At 32.2% G+C, this 21,087-nt stretch overlaps 1 protein-coding gene across 1 annotated transcript in view; it reads right to left on the reverse strand.

The window, feature by feature from the left end:
• Nucleotides 1-176: 176 nt before the first annotated feature.
• Nucleotides 177-21,087, reverse strand: part of LOC133186380 (contactin-like) — a 28,708-nt gene continuing 7,797 nt past the window's right edge. Inside the window, exons 2-25 of the mRNA XM_061321639.1 lie at nt 20,342-20,432; nt 19,800-19,894; nt 18,098-18,183; nt 14,878-15,017; nt 13,303-13,416; nt 12,570-12,905; nt 12,352-12,447; nt 11,878-12,105; nt 11,553-11,658; nt 11,243-11,427; nt 10,800-11,072; nt 9,964-10,260; nt 9,688-9,854; nt 6,319-6,445; nt 5,458-5,619; nt 5,170-5,322; nt 4,191-4,285; nt 3,506-3,601; nt 3,013-3,202; nt 2,481-2,602; nt 1,819-2,026; nt 1,297-1,412; nt 904-1,078; nt 177-552 (exon numbers count right to left, since the gene is read on the reverse strand). Of these exons, the coding sequence (XP_061177623.1) occupies nt 437-552; nt 904-1,078; nt 1,297-1,412; nt 1,819-2,026; nt 2,481-2,602; nt 3,013-3,202; nt 3,506-3,601; nt 4,191-4,285; nt 5,170-5,322; nt 5,458-5,619; nt 6,319-6,445; nt 9,688-9,854; nt 9,964-10,260; nt 10,800-11,072; nt 11,243-11,427; nt 11,553-11,658; nt 11,878-12,105; nt 12,352-12,447; nt 12,570-12,905; nt 13,303-13,416; nt 14,878-15,017; nt 18,098-18,183; nt 19,800-19,894; nt 20,342-20,414 (3,756 nt within the window). The 5' untranslated portion in view covers nt 20,415-20,432 and the 3' untranslated portion in view covers nt 177-436. The remainder of the gene's footprint in view (nt 553-903; nt 1,079-1,296; nt 1,413-1,818; nt 2,027-2,480; nt 2,603-3,012; nt 3,203-3,505; nt 3,602-4,190; nt 4,286-5,169; nt 5,323-5,457; nt 5,620-6,318; nt 6,446-9,687; nt 9,855-9,963; nt 10,261-10,799; nt 11,073-11,242; nt 11,428-11,552; nt 11,659-11,877; nt 12,106-12,351; nt 12,448-12,569; nt 12,906-13,302; nt 13,417-14,877; nt 15,018-18,097; nt 18,184-19,799; nt 19,895-20,341; nt 20,433-21,087) is intronic.

Consider the following 21,087-nt stretch of genomic DNA (forward strand, 5'->3'; position numbering starts at 1 on the left):
CTGCTTTTTTCTTTGTATTCAATCAATTTTTATTTATTGAACTTTGTGTACATTGCTGGCATTTGGTGATTCACAAAGAAGTTAACTTACAATTCAAATTTTTATTTCTTTTATTGCAAAATCATTCCAAAAAACAGGAATTCTCATTCAATATTAAATAATAGTATTTGAATAATTCAAAAGAGTATGTATAGGGAAAAATACGAAAGTACAAACACATTCACTACTACAAGCTAGTATTTACTTAAACGCAAAAATCTTGTACAATGACTCTCTGGGCCTCGTAAAAACCGGTATATTCTAACAGTGATTATGCATAAGTATTCTTAAAATGATCATAACAAATTTAACAATCATGATATAGTCAATGGATTTCACACAAAAGACAAAAGATTTCAGTCGTCAGCATCAGCATTCATACATGATGTTAAGAGATTCAAAACATTACACACTTAAATAAAATGATTACAGAAGTGAGCAGTAAAGATAATCTCGCTTTTGATCCTGCAGCACGAATTTCGGAGATAGTTCTATCAACTGGAACCAGTCCCCCTACAAAGACAAATCGACCTGTGAGTTACAGCGCTCACCCGAGGAACCAAAATACAGCTATGCAAATATTTTTCATTTTTTCCTCATGGGGCTTTCTGATAATTAATATGATTATCTATATTTGTATACATATATATTTATATATATAGTAACAAAAATACATAGTTAATTATATTTTACTATGGTATCAAAGTTTTTACTATAGTTAATCGAAGATTTTATTCAATTTAATCAAATTATTTGGTCCTAAATCTCAAAAACATTCTCAAGTAAAGTTTCATAGTACACTATAGTTAACTGTAGTAAAGTTTTGTTGGAGTACATATATACATTGTTGTAAAGGGTACTTGCCTAGAGTAAAATACTTTGTTGGACTCTGTTTTCCGTCGCCTCCTTTACTGAAGCCGAGCACTCGTAAGGAATACACATATCCCCTCTGTATACCGTAAATAATTCCATGTGTTTCCTTCCCTGTAATGGTGTCGTTAGCTGTCCGGATATCGTCACCTTGTAACCAGTATCTCATCTAATAAATAGACATGGAAATAGGTAACATCTGATAAATAAATAAATGGAAATAGGTAACATCTGATAAATAATTACGTGGAAATAGGTAACATCTGATAAATAAATACAGGGAAATAGGTTCTAGAAAAAGATTAATTCATTTTATAATTCAAAATGCTACTGCAGTGATTCATTCTTGGACAATTTTTTCAATGTTTTTTTCTTTTATAAATAAACCTTATAGCCCCATAGCGTTTCCTCAAACAATCCAGTGGACACTCCTCGCCATTCTACATACACACTGTTAGGTCCGTGAGACATAATGTTAACAAACTCCGGATAGAGAATCGGTGCTAAGAGAAAAAGACAAAAAACCAGCTTAATTAAAAATCTTCATTTGTATATTAAATTCAGGGGCTGACAAATAGATTTTTTAGGCACTTGTCCAAGGGCAAGTGTATGGTGAAAATTCACTTGCCCTACCTGAATTTTTGCCCAATCATAAACTAATTTATATATATTTAAAAAAAATAGCAAGAAAAATACTGAGTAGAACATGCAATCCTCTGTGCCCAAAATTAAATCTATGACTTAAATATTTATTTTATTTTTTAAAAGTCACTTGCCCACGGGCAAGTGGTTGATAAAATTTAACTTGCCCTCTCCTAAAATTCACTAGCCCCGGGCGTCGGGCAATGGGATTTGTCAGCCCCTGAAATTAACTCATACAAGTAGACAAAAAGTGAACATAATTCATACCTGAGAGGCAAGTACTCAATCGCTGTCGCTCACTGGGGTTGCTGAGACCTGCCGAATTAAACATTTCTACCGTCACCCAGTAGTCTGTATTTGGTTCCATACCAATGACCTTATTTCCTGACATTTGTCCGTGATAATATGACGTCACAACTTTCTTAAATGTTATTTCGTTGGTATCGTCATCAACCATCTCAACATAAACAGTTATCTGCAAGAAAAAATGTAAACCTTCCCAATATTCAAATAGATTTTGGCAATGAGAATGAGGCATGGCAATTAACAGACATGCTTATAGATTATGCACACATTCAAAGTGATCGATAAATTTTCAAGCGTTGAATTTAAAAAAAAAAAAAAAAAAAAAGCACGTTGACTGTTCCTTTGCAACACTCTACACCTTTAAAGTTGATTAGTATTTGTCCATAACATATTGTTCTTCAGACAAAATCTGCATTATGGCTTCTTAAAAACAATACCAATAAGATCTCAAATACTTCGTAAATGTAATTTCTTACAAAAACAATTCCCTATTCCAAGAAATAAGATAGAAGTACACGTATCTTTCAAATCCTCAATTTTCATGGCGTTCACAATTTGATCGATACTGTAAATGTAGTTGTGTATTATCATTAGTCCGTGGATAGAAAGCGAAGTTTCCTTACCCTGTATCCTTTGATTGAACCTTTCGCCTTCTCTCGGGTGTTTTCCAAAGGATCCCACGTTACCCACAAAGCTGTTGAATTTATCTCATAACCATTTACATTGGTTGGTCGTGCAAGTGGAACTAAATTGACAAAAGAGGACGGTTGTATTTTTCTCAAAAATGACCGAATTGCATGTAGTTTGCATTCATTTTTTGACCTTGACCTTGGAGTTTGATTACTTTTCTAAATCTTTATCTCTAGCTATAACTTTTGAACGATTTGTGCTAAGGCTTTTATATTTCACATGTACATTCCTTTTGACAAGACCTTTTTTGTGGGTTTCAATATTTTTGACCCCATGACCTTGATCTACTTTTGAAAAAGTTGCCATACTGGGGCATCAATGTTTCAAACACACATCTTGTTTATCTCTTGTTTAAATTGATTAAAGTTTAAAATTAGAAAATTATAACTATTTTGCATTTGGTCATTTTCTAGAGATATTTTTATGTATTATACATGTTGCTTTTATAGTATAAAGTTAACCTACTTCCTTCCGAGGAGTATATCGTCGCTATTGAGCTATTCGGTCCTCTCCCAAAGGCATTTCCGACTCCTACTTTAACATCATATGGAAGATAATACAACTCGTCTGATGATAATGCCACGGTATACGTGGCATATATACCATCACTCCTGTTTGATCTTACTAGGCGTTTGTCCGATTCGGAAAGATTTTGCTATTGAGAAAAATAAGACAATTAAATTGTTCTCCAGTATTTCCTGCAAAGTATACAATTACAATATATTTTTCACGATCCAAAAAATATTGAAACGTTAAAATCTTTCCCCTGTTAGACTTGATCTGCCCCAGACAAATTGGATAAAAATATATCACGTGATGCTATGGGGTATTGCACATATCAAAACGTTTTCGATTTCCTCCGCTTTTTTCAAAATAGGTTTTCTTTTTTCATCCACTTATTTCCTATATCATGTTATAAATTCAATATACTACTACACGTATATCACTAATGAAATACCATTTGAAACTCCACATTTATGTCGCCTTCTCTGCTTCTTCTCCAGTACACATAGTAAACAAAGTTTGGTCCGCTTTTATATTCTTGAGATAACATCTGAAATTAGCCAATGAAAACCCTATTATATAATCACAAATAAAGGACAAATAATGGTCTTCGATAAGGAGCACTAAAAATGTGTATTTTCTCAACAATTCAAGTAAAAACGATAAATTAGCAATTATGATATCGTGAGGATTTTTCTGTATAGGTGATCTAACTTTTTTGTTTGATATATATTATAATTGCCAAATATTCAATAATAGAAAGAATTAAGATGTTCAAAAGGATAATATTGTATTTTTGTTATCAGAAAATTTCACATCCAGCTTTAATTTCGTGTTACAAATTCTATATTCAACCATATTTGTTCTTTGATTTGCAACGTCCCCCCCCCCCCAGCTTCATTATTATGATAAAATCATACACTTTTATAAATCATTTGCATGAACAGAAAATATCTCTATTTAATTGTTTAAATATCTGTATGTAAAAAACAAGTATATATGCGTTTAAATGTACATGTATGTAGGAAAAATATTTGAATTGCATATTTTCAGAGCTTCTGTTCCTTGATGAATATCCGTCATTTAACGTTAAAGAAAAAGAGGTTGAATCTTATTTAGTATTAGACACATATCCTCACCTTCCACGTAATAGACAACACCCCAACACTTCCCCCTCCTCCTCCCACATTTTCGGGGGCAACTATTGGTTTGGCTCCAGGAATATTTATCTCCTCTGAAAACATAACACCCAAACAAAATCCATCTATCTTAAATCGGTAATTTTGTGCTTAAATTTCTTAACTATCGACAGGAAGTAAGTATAGACAATAGCCATGAGAAGAACAGAATTGAAAATCAAAACATGACATATATATCCACATTTAAACCAATTTGTGTAATAATTCATTTTTATACATGTAGTTTAGGCTGATAATTTTATGTAGTATTAAATGAGGTTCAGAGTACCGTATATACTCGCCTATAATTCGGTTTTTTGGGAGTTAAATTTTGGTCCAAAACTCTATGTCCGACTTATAGGCGAGTCATAAAAAGATTAGTATTTTTCTTGACAGCGAAATGCAGTTTTTTTATAAACATTTCCCACGATTATCGTTGAACAAAGTCTGGATATATTATATCATTTATATATTCCAAGATTATACATAAAGTACAAGTATTTACATATTTTAATAACTTTATTTTTATCTGAAGTGTGCATTATGTATTTTTCTTAATGATTAAAATTAAATATCGGCGTCATTTTTAAAAATATTAATCGAAACCAGGTTAAAACATCAGAGCATTGATTTAAAATTGTCAACTAATTCTGGCAAAAAGTTGTACCGACTTATAAGCGGGTCAGTGGCAAATCCCTCCAAAATAACCTAAAAAAATTCAACCGACTTATAGGCGAGTATATACCGTATCTTAAACAAGTAGTTTTATTCCCTCAATGCCTTTTTATACATGGTAAATAAATGCAGTTTTATGGGCAACCATAAATCATTTTTGTTCTTTCGTATATTAAGTTTAATTTCTTTAAAAAATTGCAAAAGGGACTTTTTGGAAATCATGCGGATTCAGGAACAAAATACACGTTCAGTGGGTAAAACATACCTGTTGGACGACTTCTTTCTCCTGGTACAATGTATGAATTTGTGGCATAAATCCGGAAGCGATAGTTGTTGTAAGGAATTAGTCCCACAACTGTGTATTGTCTTTTGTCTACATCAACATTCCCTGGAATCAGGGCATCCATTTCTGCAATCCCTGTTGGCAATAGAAGATCAATTATTAGTTATTACGTGTACTTAACTTTATATTCTTATGACACTTTTTTTCATTTTATTTTTTATTTTTTTGCATCTCTTCCTGTGTTTTTGTATACATAAACATCATACTCACTGGTTAAAAGACGCCATGTTGAATTCAAGACGGTTTGTGCCTCTATGTAATAAAATAGTACTGGTGAACCATGGTCCGGGGGTCTAGTCCATTTTAGAGTTACGGAGTGGGGGGTTTCAGATCCTTTCACCCTATATACCACACCAGGAATACCAGGAGGGCCTGTCAAAATAGAGAAAATAAATGATAAAGTAAAGATGTGGAAAATGTCCTCTTATTTCTTACAATGACGTTCGTTTTCCGTTGTGATAAAAATTCAATTTTTGAGAAATTTCCCAAAAGAATTCTATTTCATAAAATTGGTAAAGGAATAATTTCTCATCATGAATGGCGTTACATTTCTGTAATACATATACTGAGAAATCACACATATACATGTACTTAAAACTTGTAATTTATCTGTTTATATGTGATTAAAAGGCTATTAACTACTAAAATCATTACATATGATTGAAGTAAAATTGTGATGTTATGTCGTACAAAGAAGTTCAATGTATCATGAAAAGTTAACGTTTCTTCTGCTTAGTTTGAAAACCTACCACTGCGCAAGCCTTGGTAAAAAAAATTACTTAATATGTTGTTAAAATTTTTCAGCTAACAATTCATTGAAATTTGCAGACGATAAAGGAATAAAAAAAGTGTGATATCCACGTTTGCATCTTTGGCATTAGTGGAAAAATTTATGTGATTTTTGAAAATAAACATCTGATATTGTTTCCCCCCCTAAAATAATTTTTTTTTAAATTAATCAATATAGACAGAAAACAGGATCTAAACATTGGAAATCGAACACTGGGCTTGAATTAATGGACATTTTGACACAATTTTATTCCCCAAAGTAGTAAAATTAACAGTTATTACCTCGAACAGTAACCTCAGTAAATATAGAGGTCTTTGTTATTGTTGTTTGTGCCACACACTCATATTGACCAGCATGAAAATAATCAGCATAATTAATAAAAAGTCCGTTCAAACTGCCAGACGATCCCTACAAAAGGAAAATTAATTTTGAAAAAACACACAAACACTCACCCCCTTCATAACAAGAAATTTTTAAGCCACAAAATGTGTATATACTGCCCTGTTTGATAAAAAAATCTTATCAACAATGGATCTCCTCATATTCTCTATAGACCAGTACACACGGTAACATTTTATTATAAACCTTGTATTTTAATACTATACAGAATTTTATCGTGTGTACACTCTTAATACAGTATATCATAGGTGATAAGATTTTTCGTAACTTATTAAGGTCGGTACACACAGTAACTTAAGATTTGTATTTTTATACAAGTATTATAATACTTGTAGTACTCTCCTGGGTGACCACTTTAGTATAAATTTTAAAAGATTATAAATAGACGTAGATAAATTCGCTTTTATATTATGTTTTCCCATAATAATTTTTTCAAAGCAAATCCAGTAATGTTTGAACCACTCTTTTTGGTACTTGTAATTCTCTTATTTTATTTTTTTCTACCATAATAACACAAACATTTTGTATTGATCTGAGTCGCTTAAAAAGGGAAAGAAAATGTAAATTATATAGAATTTACTAGTCAAAGCAAAAGGTCATATAAATAAATATAGGATGCTTAATACATTATCTTGCTTTATAAACATGACCAGAACCATTTGATTGGTTGGTCAGCTAGGATTTATATTAAGAAACAGAACATTGCTTTATACTTAATACAGTTTTATAGGGTTCGAAAAATTTGATGATACACTGTATTTAAAGTGTACACACGATAAAATTTCATATACTTATACAAGTATTATATAATTCAGATCTTACCGTGTGTATTAGCCTTGAATATTCTCTTAAGAATAAAGCAATGCTCTATTTCTTAATACAAGTCCTAGCTGACCCTTCATTTTCAACCAATCAGATGTACGCTAGCAGGATCACGTTCTACAATCCTATTTTAATTAAATTACTAGATGATATATCATTCATTATAAAAAGTTTACATGAAATATGGAGATAACGAACAGAGTCCATTCAAACAATACAAATCAGGAGCAGAGCAAACACGGACCTCTAAAACATCAGAGGTGGGATCAGGTGCCATGGAGGAGGGAGCATCCCCTGCCGACCGGTCACACCAGCCATGTGTTCCTTGCCATCATCGGGAAAAACGGAAACATTCAAGGACAATTCAGTGTGTAAATGATAGTCTAACAATTAATTATGAAAAAGATCAGACAGCATTTGACTTAATGATAGATTGTATTTGCTTACAAGGTCATTGTATCGACAATAGAATTTGCAAAATGATGACTTTAAACGAAACTGTTGATATTCTTGTTTCATCAACTTGTAGCCTGCCTCGTTTTATAAATTGTACGTACGTAGAACATCCTCTTGCATATCGAATCAACTGAGAGACATAAACACCATATATGCAGGTGATAAGGGTATATTGCTACACAAGTAAGGGAAGTTGAAAATTGAAAAGTTGCATCATCACGTTTATCATAAAGTTTGGTTTTTAGGTTACCATTAACGTCTTTTTCTCGTAGAATACCCAAATATGAAACAGATGTGTCAGGCATGCGTACAGATCTGATTTTAAGAATCACGAACTATTTTTTATATCATTAACTATCATTAACTTCCTCTATTTGTATCAGAAACTCAATACAAAAATACTTCTTCGCTGCTATTATTGTATAGTACTGGAAAATGGAAAAGAATTTTTAAAAGTGTGTTCAGTCATTGCTGACATTATTTTGAGAAAAATATAGTAGGAAAAAGGCACGTTAAAATTTCTACATTCATTTAATACTCATATGCAATAAAGTGTGTACAGCTAGGAATTACTATAAAACAACAGTATGGTGCCATGCCAAGATCTGAAAATTCTAGAAATCAATCTTGTTCAGAATGAGGTGTTGTTTATTATAGCTAGTTTTTTTTGTTTGTCTGTTGTTTAACGTCCCTCTCGAGAATTTTCACTCATATGGAGACGCCACCACTTGCCGGTGGAGGGCTGCAAATTTTGAACTATACTCGGCACTCAAAGCCATTGAACAGTGGGGGATCTTTTTCGTGCCAGCACCTACTGCGACACGGGACCTCGGTTTATAAGGTTTCATCCGATGAACCGGTCTCCACGTCCCATAGTGGGATTCGAACCCGCGAAGTAAGGATCAACTCATTTCACCGCGACTCTAAGAGCAAACGCTCTAACCACTGCGGCATGCGGGCGACTATTAGAGCTAGTATACGAGTATAATTATTTTTTACCAATATATATTTCGTCAATAGGTACGTTGTACTTTGTCTTTTTTTCTTATTTATGGAGAAGGTGAGAGAGGATACATTCTTGGTATTTACTATGAATGTTTAATTTTTTTTAAAAAACATTTCAAACGATTCTTTTCTATCTGAAAGAAAGACAATTGTTAACTAGAATGTTCCAAGGGATCGCGTGTTTCGACTTCTATATCACCATTAAAGATACATATACATCTTGGAGTGGTCAGCTATTTCTTTGAATAAGTATTATAGTTCATGCATTTATCATAAAGTATGACAATCATAGAAACATGATTCCTCAACCCTCAAAGCTCGAAGGAAATTGAAATTGAAAAATGTTATAAATAACCATTTATATATTTTAACCTCACAGAGGTTTCAGTCTGTCTTTCCTGCAATTGTTTGTCTACAGCTTTTATTGTAAGTACGATCCATTTCTGTATACCGATCCCAATGTATTAATATTTCATAGTATTTAAAGTTTAATATATGTATCATACTGTTTAAAAGTACATGTGATGAACTCATAGTCATGAAGTATATATGCTACTTATCAAAACCCTTGCGTCTCAATATTCAGAAGAGATCAAATGAATTTTAAAACATTTTTTTGAATAGTATGTCAAAGGTCAAGGTCAAGTAGACAGCAACTATTTTTCAGTGTCTTACGACAACCAGTGCATATGCTTAATAGCGCAAACTTACCTCCCAAATGTCAAAAATATACTGTATATCGGTATTATGAACTACTTTGTCAAGTTAAAATAAAGTTAAAAAGTTAACGCGAGGTCGGTAACCATGGTATTTTACAAAAGCCATAGTGTCAAACAAAACAAATGCATACCTCTTACAGTTCTCAAGATATAAGATGATATAGAGAGACGCCGGGTAAACTGAGTGAACTCTAAGTGTCGCTCTGCTCTGCAGGCGACACAAAAATGACAGAGATGAAAAATGCACACCTTCCTCAAAAAAGTATCCCTTTCAAAATCTATTAATTGGCCATTGAATTTCCAGATATAAACCAGATCCAGGTTATTGGAATCATAAGACGCTTGGCATGGTATGAATAGGGATCCATTTCTGTCCACGTGGAAGCCACTTAGTATAGGAGTCAAGTAAACTCCTCCTGCAAAAGATACGAGCTCTTGTTAAACTCACTATGGAAAGACAAAAATTCTTAAAACTTAATTTGCAAAACTTTCCTCAGTTCAAAATAATTTGTAAAAAAGGCATACTTGACACAGTAAGTTGAGTTGTCGTCTGTGCATCGCCGTGCACATTCTTGGCTGCACACGTATAAAAGCCAGCATCCTGGAGCTTAACTCCGACTATTTTAAGGTAACCATTTATCAGCATCTGAGCTCCATTTTGATTTCCGTTTGTCACACTCAGCGGAAGCTGGGCGCCATTCCTCATCCATGTGATTTCCGGTGCAGGTGCTGCCTCTGGCTCACACGGAATCGTAAGGTTACCGTTTTCAGCGGCTAACATGGTTTTGTGAAGTGGGTGTTTTATAAAATTTGGTCTAAGAGCTAAAAAAAAAACAAAAGAAATTTCTACTATTATAGAATTTTCAACAGCAAGAAAGTGGTATCATCCTTGAACAATATGCCAATATGAGTGTCAAGATGCAACTACTCTCCCTCGAATTCATTCACACTAAGCCATATGAAAAAGGATTTGAACAAGTTTATAGTACCGAAAGCACTTCGGAATGCTGACATGTTTGATAGAACTCATAAAGTTGTAGTTCTTGAGAAGAATTTTAAAGAATGCATACATTTTTAAAGAAACCTGAATTTACAATAAAGAAGGTGCTTGCGTATAATGCTATGATTTGCAGCCTTTTCCATTTGGGTAGAGGATTTTGAAATCATTCTGTAAACTTCTATAGTATAAAACATTCAAACCATGGCTTCATGCGTGCCATAAAAACAGCTTTTAAGTCTTAAGCATGACTTGTGGATTTTTTTCCCTTTATATATCTTATATTTTCAGCTCTTCTATGTATCATATACTTGGACCATGATGTTAAAAAATTAATCTATATTACAAGTATACAAGTGCTTACACAAAACTTTGATTTGAGCGCTGGTTATGGATGTCCCATGAGTATTGACTGCTACACATTCATACACCCCACTGTGCTTGTTCACTTGTGCTCTCTTAATCGTCAGTACGTTTGACATAATTTCCATGTCTCCTTGTGTTGACACTAATGGCTGACTGTCTTTAAACCACGAGAAAGTTGGCCTCGGTCTACCTAATGCCTCACATCTGACAGTCACCTGACTGTCTTCGTCAACAACGAGGTCTTTCAACGGATACAGGAAATATGGCTTTGCTGTGATAGAAAGAAAAAGAAACTGCATAAGAAAAGTTTCATAACTGAATGATTAAATTGATCTATATTGTAACAGACAATATTTAGTGACCTATTCAATGTGATCAAGCACTAGCTACTAAACGGTCATTGCATAACTGAAATGTGTAAGAAGACTATCAAATCCTCACCGTCAATGGTTAACAAAATATCCTTTTGATCATTGTTAGTTCTACCCTTCACAGTACATGTGTATGTCCCTTCATCGGCAAATTGTATATCAGGTATAACAAGAACCCGGTTGTAATCCTTCGTATAAGCCTTACTTGGTATACCTTTTCCTCCTTTTCTAGTCCAAGAATACTCAAGTGGAAGCCTGCAAAAGATAGGATATTCATACCGGTAATGTAATGTAATATATTTCTTTACAATAAAAAGCAACATTTTTGTACTGATATGGAGGCATCCTAACAGAGTGTATAGAAAAGTTTTATTGGATACCTTCCATATGCCAGACATTCAATTGATACAGGCTGTCCAAGTTGTGGAATACGAGGAAACACTGCAGGAAAATCATTGTGGATTTGTGGAGGGTAATTTGCTGCACCTAAATTGTTAATTAATGAAATTATTAGAAGGTTTTAAACGATATTTAACGATAGCATGTATTCAAGATACAAGCATTCAATACCAAAAGTAATGTATATTATTGCTTGATTTCTTGAAATTTTGAATTACCTCACTGGTTAGTTTTTTAAGATGTAACCATCGCATTACTTCGGTACGTTCTCTTATTCTGATTGAAAGTAGAAAACTTGGAACTTACTCTCTCCAAGAACATTGAGTGGCATGCCAAGACTAGTTTCTGATGGAGGTTGTGTGGTTGCCATGGTGTCTCCGGGAAGAGCGGCCAAGGTCACAACACAATGATAATTTGCAGCATCTGTTGTTTGTACCTCAGAAAAATACAGATTACCGCCAGCGGACACGAAAAAATGTTTATTTAATACCGACAACAGGAAAGAACTTCCCTTCATCCACTGGTATGTCAATGCTGTAAAACATTAATGTTAAACATTTTATCTGAACATATTAACATTTCTTTGATATACTTTGTGTATAATACTTTTCTCTACTTTTAAATAAGGATATCTTTCATATTCTAACAATTCATTAGTTTTGAGAGTTAATTGCTCTATATGATCTATGACGAAAAAAATTTGCCAAATGAATGAAAAAGAAAAATACCAAATAGTTCCAAGCCTTATATGGAAACACACAGAAGACTTAGATGACTTACCAGGTTTGTGAGATGGCGGATTGCATTGTATATATGTGCCCTGATACAGGGCAACATTCACAGCACCCGGGGCTACATTTGGGAACTGTTCCAACCCTGCAAAACAATGCATATAAACCCATTGATAGCCTTCACCTTGAGTGTCAGTTACCTTATCGCAACGTATCTCTGTAACGCACACATATTCCTAATTTTAAGAATTAATAAAGAAGTCTTACTCCCAAAAGAAACTGTTGAAGGTTCACTTCTAACGGATCCATATTTATTAGTAGCAACACAGTAGTAAGATCCTGCGTCTCGTGTTTCATTCAGACGAGTGCTATCAAACGTCAGTTTGCCGTTACTAATGGTGTACACGTTATTGGAGGTCAGAGTTTCCACACTTCCGGTTACTCTTTTCCTCTCCCATGTATATTTCGGCTGTGGATTTCCTATAGCTATACACTCAATGCTAGGGTAGTAAGACCGGGTGGTTAGAACTATATTTTTGGGAAGAAGAGTAAACCTTGGAGCTCTCTCAACCTTTAAAGGGTCTGTTATGTTGGTACCGTATGCTGTTCAAAAAATCATTTATAAAGCTTTTTATTTTTCGAACAAGAAGAAATTATCATTAGTCACCATAGATAATTTTTTTTAAAGCTCATCATTTTAATCATTTCTCTGTGAAAAGTAAATCAAAATTATTCCATTTTCTTTTTTTTCTTAGTAAGAGATAAAATCTCTCAAATTTTATTCAATAATTAAGATAAGCATCCACACGTCCTCAATATAATTTTATTATACAGGCCATACTATAAAAAAATTACTTTGATAAGTAATGAAGCTAAACTTAAATGGATAAGAATATGTCCATTCTGGAATGATTCACTCTAAAGTGCTTGTGCAAATTCACATAAACGATAACATGTTTTTCAAAGCATGTATGTGTATACTGCTCTGTTTAGTACTTACTAAAGTCTCTCTCCTCTTGAACAATGCGGCTTAATTCTGATTTTGGAATCTCACAAATAAAATTATATGGTTCATCTCCTTCGGTTTTGCTCCATGCATATCCCATAAGGTAATCTATAAAACATTGCCAGTGATTTTTTTGTATAAAATATGTATTAACTTTTGAAAGAAATCTATCATGTTGTAAATTTTGAATTGACTAGGTGGAGTTAAATGTGAAATTTACAACAAGACAACTATTTATTTTTATGTAAATTTGCATTTACCCCCATCTAGTAAGTTCAAAATTTACAACATTATAAAGCATTTAGATAAAATCTTAATATTTCCATGGTTACATTTAAAACTTAAATATATTCATGTTATCATAAAGATTTCCCCCAAACAACAATTACAGGAAATTATGATCTTGAACCAAATAATGTAGATTGGGAGAGATTTAAGGTTCACTACACAGTCCATCATAGCAAAGTATATTGATCTATTTTTGAGTAAATAATTAATATTCATGAGCATATATATGCGATAACATGAGAACAATATTTCTTATTTCTTAAATAAATTTAAGTTTACTTAAATTTTTTTATTGTAATCAATAAGTGTCCTCCTTGAATGTTCAAGTCTGAAATATTGTATAGTGATGTATTATAATGGTCATTTTGTTTCATGTCTTAGGAGAGGCAGAGATTGACCAATCAAAATCAAACAATTAAAATTCCGGCCACGCGGTGCGTCACTCTGCCTCTTCTAATTACAGCCTTGAAGGACGGATGTTTTTTTTCAAGTTTGTCATTTACCTCCTTCCATCCCGCCTCCGCCAAAATTTTTGGTTGTAATTTTATATTTTAAGCGTTTTCAGACCTATTTTCATGATTTTTCTGTAAAGTCTAAGTTGTAATTACTGGAAATTTGGATTATCTCCCTTTACAAAATTGGTTTATTTCTCATATTTATATTTTGTGTCTGCTAAAATTATATGCCATTGTTAATAATACTTTTGAGAATTTCAAACAAATTATTAAACGTCACAAAGGTGGCAACACACGACAAACTATTTTACAGACTTTTTATTCATTGAAGGAGGATAAGATACATGTATGGTGTTCTAGTGATGAGAGGATTATGGAAAGAAATAAGCAATTTAATGGGTAACTGGGCTATCAAAATACTTATTGAATTAATATAAAAGTGGTTATTACATTATGGTTGTCTGAAAGTTATGACAAGGGTTTTTTTTTTAAATATATATTTGATAGCCGTTTTTCTACAATCAAAACAGAAGAAAGCTTCGATCGTAAAAATTGTGATATTCTTCGAAATGTTCATGTACATGAATTTTCCTTAAATTTCAAGAATAAAAACAATGAATTACCACCTTTTAATGAAAAAATCTTTTTGCAATATTGTGTTCAGTTTAGATGAGTTTGAAAAATAAGAAAAAGTGGCAGATAGATCACAAAAAATCTACGGATATTATTCAAAGTTATGGATAATAGAAATCGAAAGTCTCTCTTATTTTATAGTCATACTAACCGTCATGATATTCATTAACTTCAAATCACCTATTGTACTTACCTGAGTATCTGTAAACAATGAACATAGGTTCGAGGTCTCTGTGGGCTGCATTTATCCAAAATATGGAGGAAGCCCGGGTACCATCCCCATTCCAACGTACGATCCCATCCTGATGTACACCGCTCGTGTACCAGAGGGACCTAAGAACAAAAAAATAGAGAATAATGTTTACAGGATATTTGTCCTGAAATGTCAAATCTCTTGCTCAGCTGAATAAACTTCACTGGTGGAAAATTCTTTAATTAAATAAGAGATTTTACAAACCACAATGGACAAGATTAAATATCACAGTGAACTCTACAAAGATTATTTTCAAAATGTGGTTTTGAGATTCTGCCGCTCAAACCTATCTAGAAAGCCACAGACTTGTTTGCGAAAGAATAAAATGATCGAAATGTACATATCTCAAAATACACTAAAATTTTTGTCAAATATCATCCTTATAACATTTTCCTTTTATGATGTATTACTGTCTTTCTTGCCTTATGTATAGTTTAAGTTAGTTTAATGTATAAGATAAGTACACGTATCAAAAAAAAAAAAAAAAAAAAAAAAAAAAATAGATGCGTAACGGTGAAACGAATGCCCCCGCTGACATGCAAGTTTTAAATATGTGAAAGTCCACAAATTTGCAAATATCAATGGGTTGAAATGGGAAAAATAAATAAATTAATTAATTATCATATTGCTCCTTTTGTTTTCTGGAATAATTTTTCTGTACCTCAAAATACTTAAACTGCGTGAAATGCTGTCTTCTTACAAGCAAAGTAATAAATAAAAATAGGTAAAAAAAATAGTGAATAATTAGAAATTTTGAAAGTCTAAGGACCATAACTTTTGAAAATATAGGTCAATCAATACGAAACTCAAATTTGATCTTTAAGAGGGCTGGGTGGTTGTGGCCATTTTCAGACTATATTGATCTCCTTTAGAAGAAGAGCTCCATATGAAGATATACAAAAATGATCAAATTTTAAAACTAAAAGGTATGAAATTTTTCTTTGCCAAATGATAGTTCACAGCTTAAGATATCATATCTAAGAAATTAAGTTATATCTGATGGTTAATTTGTTGACCCCCAGCCTCCTTAAGTCATAAATACAACGAGACAAACCAAAGAACATTTTCTACATACACACACAAAAAAATACAGGAAAATAGTAAATAAGAAATTTCCACCAAAGTCTAAGGACCAAAACTTTCTTAAAAATAGGTGAATCACCACGAAACTCCAACTTGATCTGTAAGTCATCATAACCAGGAGACCAAAAATCATAATATTAATTATCTACAAGCATTGCAAAATCAGTTTGGAAAGTAGAGATATATTAGAAATTTTCACCGTCTTAGGTCCATAACTTTGGCAAAAATAAGTTAATCATCACGAAACTTCAACTTGATCTGATTTGATATAAATGCAACACAAAGTTATGGAAATCTCCAGTCTTTCCAAAGCATTCCTTGTTCACCCAAATTGGAAAATTACTTTCCAATGAAAACGTTAAAAATAACAAACAGTAATCAATCTTATAAATCCTTTAAAAAATACAAATTGTGAACAGGGCAACAAACATGGACACCTGGAAACACCAGTCGTGGGATCAGTTGCGTAGGAGGAGTTGCAAACCCGTGAGCCCTCTGTATTAATAAGGAAAACACAGTAATCTATAGTCAAAATTAGTACAAAAGCAATGGCCTAACAATTGGTATGAAACATGTCAGTCAAAATAAGACAAAATAAAACAAAACAAAATAAAACAAAGTCATTATAACGACCACAAAAATTTGTAAAATGCCGCCTTAAAACGAGATTGTTGAGACACCTGTAACATCAAATTTTTTGTCAGTGGCCTGCCTCGGATTAAAAATTGATTGTACTCAGAGCATTCTTTTGCCTACCAAATCAGTTGGTTGACATAAACACCATATACAGACGCTAGTAGAATGTTACTACATGCATAATAGAAGCTGACGATAGAAACACTGAAGTCGCGCAGTCTGTTGTATAGTTTAGTTGTTAGTTGGCCATTAACGTATCTTGTCAATAATCCAAATATGAAACAGATGTAGTAGACTCTGTGATATCTTTTATTACAAGTTCACTTGGAAATGTCAAGTCGACACATGAATGAAAATAACTATTGTTAATTGATAAAGGTCGTCGATATATCTAAATGTGTAAGGGCAAAACATTATTTTTTCTACCCATTCAACATTTTGCAACAGGGTCTCAGTTTATTATAGCGACCAAACACTATACTCGTAAAGAACAAACTACACGGAAGTCCACACTGGCACAAATCCAAATAAGATGTATATAAATAACTCGGAACTCAATGACTTACAAAAATGTATAACATTTCAAAACAAATCACCCAAATGGGCTTACCGAACATTCCTTTACACAATAAAGAACAAACAAAATGTTTTAATGTCATACACATCAGATGGAATTTTCAAGTACCCATCAGGTTTCCAAAGTACAAAACATTGCCGACTTAAAGTAATTATGTGTTGCGCATCAGTAGTTTTCTAAAGGTTTCCGTCAAAACTTTGCAGAGGCAAAACAATATCCGGATCAAATCAGTTCTACTCCAGACAGAGACTGTTTTTATACATTGTGAGAGTCTGTGTAAGCTTTCTAATTTACAAGAATATGCAAATTTGTGCATTTTAATTTTTTTTGTACTGTATTTGAGAAAGGAATGATGAGACCTGCAATTGATTTCAAAGCACCTGCTTTTAATTGAAAGAAAATGAACTTCTGTACTTTAGTGGAAACAGGTAGTGACGATATATGTTTATTTGTATTAAAATGGTGAGAAAAGGCTGATTTACAACATTTTGAAAATTGAAAGTGTCTACCAAAGATTCATTTGAATAAAAAGCGTCTACCTTAAGATGCACTTTTCCAGTAACAATATTTAATGGAAAAAATTAATACTTGTGTGCAACTTGCAATGTCATGCTTCTTTATCAATATTAAGAAGGAAGTGATTTAGGGATTTAATAGGTAGTTGTTTGGACATTGGGAAGAGCTTCAGAAAGAGAAGAATATATATATATATATATATATATATATATATATATATATATATATATATATATATATATATATATATATATATATATATATATATATATATATATATACCGAGAGAGAGAGAGAGAGAGAGAGAATGTCAAGTATTAATTAATCAGGTAAATACATCTTTCTTACCGCCATTGGTCAATAGTCCGAAGTTTTTGAACGATAAAATTATTTTCGTCCACAGAATTCACACTAACTAATGCTGCACCATAACCCTGAAAATTAAAATACAGAGCATAAATATGTATTGTAATCTGATAGTAGGATTCATTGTATGTGTATCTTTATTTGAAGTGCATTGTCTGTGACCAAATCGCAACCCAGAACTTTATTCTCATTCACCTCAATTTTTTATGCCCCAAATGCAAAAATGCTTACATTGACAATGTTTGCTTCTTCTTTAATTCTTATTAAAACCACACTGCTGCTAACAAGAGCATTAACAACAATTTACATCTAAACTAGTTCGATCCGTATTTTTTTTAAATCCATCAGTAACTCCAAATATTGAAGAAGTGTTGAAGTTCAACTATTTCATCTATGTAACTAACGAATCAATAATACGATATTTTACGTACTTTAACCCACTTGATATGAATGATTTAAAATTATTACAGCGCCCTAGTAATATTGTCTTCTACTTTAATGAATGAATGCACTGTTAAAGACTGAAAAAACGTGGAATATATGGAAATGTTGTTTATAATATTGTAAGTCTTGCCTTAGCGTGTGGACATGAAAGTCGTACGGCCTGCAAAAACGTAAGGTTTTAGACTTATAAGGCAAGCCTTACCGTGTGTACCGGCCCTAAGAGACATGAAGAGTAAACTTGTGAAAATAAATTTTATTAATCTATGATAGAATCAGTCTGTTATATCTTAAAGGGTTCAATTTTAGAATAATGCATCAATTAATTGATTATTTCGGGTTGAATATATTCCTAAATTTTAAAATCATTATCGGAACGCTAATGACCTATGAAAATAGTCTATGAAGTGTTTGTTTATATTTTTAAAACATCTCTTATTAGGCAGGTAATTGTAATTAATTACATGTATTCAAATCTGAAGAGTTAGCGACAATCTTGCCCCTGCTTAGACGGCTGGTTCGTCAGTTTGAGCTTGTATTTATATATTCTTTGTTAAAATTATATTTCGGTTGTATGTTGTATGCGCTTAAATCAATTAATTATTTCAAACATTGACAAATATCAAATGTAGAATTCCTTATTATACACCTTCAAAGCTCTACATCAAGAGTATGATGATGTACATTTAAAATAAACCAGATTATATCTATTTTATCGAATATTCGAATATACCGGTATTCGAATACTTTCATTGAATATTCGAATATGAATTATTGACAAAATTGACATCCCTAATATATATATATATATATATATATATATATATATATATATATATATATATATATATATATATATATATATATATATATATATAAAGCTTACGGCGAGTGTGACTATTCAACAGGAATGCTTATTCCTCTAAGGCACCCGGGCCCACCTCTGGAATTTTCAGGTCCCCGTGTTTTATGCCCTATTTACAAATTTGTATTGTTTGTAGATTTTTTTTTTAGATCGATCACTGTTCGTTATCTTCGCCTTTTTCATTAGAGTATTTTTTTCTGCAATGTTGCAGCCATTACATCTCATATATCACAACAAAGAAACATATTATTGTTTAAATAAAGCTTTATGACATGATTTATAATTTGACCAAAAAACCACGAGATTAAAGGGGGACATTTGTGTTTTTGTAAGTCTGCCAAGGACTTGTAGTCTTCTATTCTACGTAAGCTAACATACTTCACAAGTTTTGACGGCCTCTTCATATGTTCTCTTGGGGTAGATCTGGAACTTATAGCAGTGGTCGTTGTAGGAGAACCAATCTACTGGACAATCTACCAACGGAAGAAAATGTCATGAGAAAATAGCACATCAACAGATTCTATGTGTATATAGAGGATATCCAATGTTTTGTTGTTGGATATGGGCATTTAGCTAACAAGTGAGGCATGATTCTTTAAAAAACATTTTTTTTAGGATTGCTTCGGAAGCGTAAGTTAAAATAGAAAAAACATGGGTCTCAAGAGTAAAACAAATTCCATATCTATCTACAAATCATTGATTTTTTTCTTTATTTACATTATCTTTGGGTTTTCTCCCCTTATTACCTTAGTAGTTCATGCTGTTATTTTAACATTGTGTAAAAACGCTATTAATTTTATTGTGCAAAAATTACACATGCCTGTGAAAGAATCAATATTTGTTAATATTAATTTTTTTTTAGTATAACAGTATTTTACCCTTAAAATTGTAATCAAAGTGTATTTTTTAATTATCTTTACCAAGTAATCTTTGAGCTGCTGTGAGTCCAACTAACAGAACTGGAATGATGGCTACATATCTATTATAATGCATGTTCTCATATCACGTCATCTGCAACAGGACAAAATAGACTTAATGATTAGCAGCCATGGATTGATAATTATTCAACCTGTATTTTATGCAAACCACACCCTGCAAAATGATGGATGCAATCAAATCTTACAGAAAAGCATCCCAACGAATAAAAAATAAGTAGCTGCGTCTACGTTGCCTCTCTCTCTACAGTCTTTGAAATTCTCAAGTTAGTGTACCAAAAGCTTTCGTTGACGTCTTTGAAACTACTGTATTTTATTTTTTCTGGAACTCATTATCCAGTTCAAACAAACCTTACACATGTAGTAATACAGAATACAAATTTGATATTTTGAATTCAAATATCATTTCATTTCGTTTTAGTTTAAATCAGGTATGAAATGTAAATAACGTATCAAGAAGTTAGTTTTTATTTTTAAAAAAAACATATAAAAATAAAATTAAAAAAAAGATTTTTAAGATGCAGATTAATTTTAAAAAATTATGTAGTGATTAAGAAGTTTTACTATATTCAGCCTTTTTTTGATCGCATCAATCAGCTGAAAATATTATTTAAAAAATATTTTTTAAAATTACATTGCCTTGCATTCATATTATAAACAGTGCAATAGTCTTTTAAATGTATCATCCTTGTGGATTTGCGGAAACATTTTGTACAGACTGAAAAAAGGAA

This window comes from Saccostrea echinata, unplaced genomic scaffold, assembly GCF_033153115.1.
Source record: "Saccostrea echinata isolate AGI-Se365-2 ecotype Australia unplaced genomic scaffold, CSIRO_AGI_Sech_v1 ptg000001l, whole genome shotgun sequence".
NCBI lineage: Eukaryota > Metazoa > Mollusca > Bivalvia > Ostreida > Ostreidae > Saccostrea > Saccostrea echinata.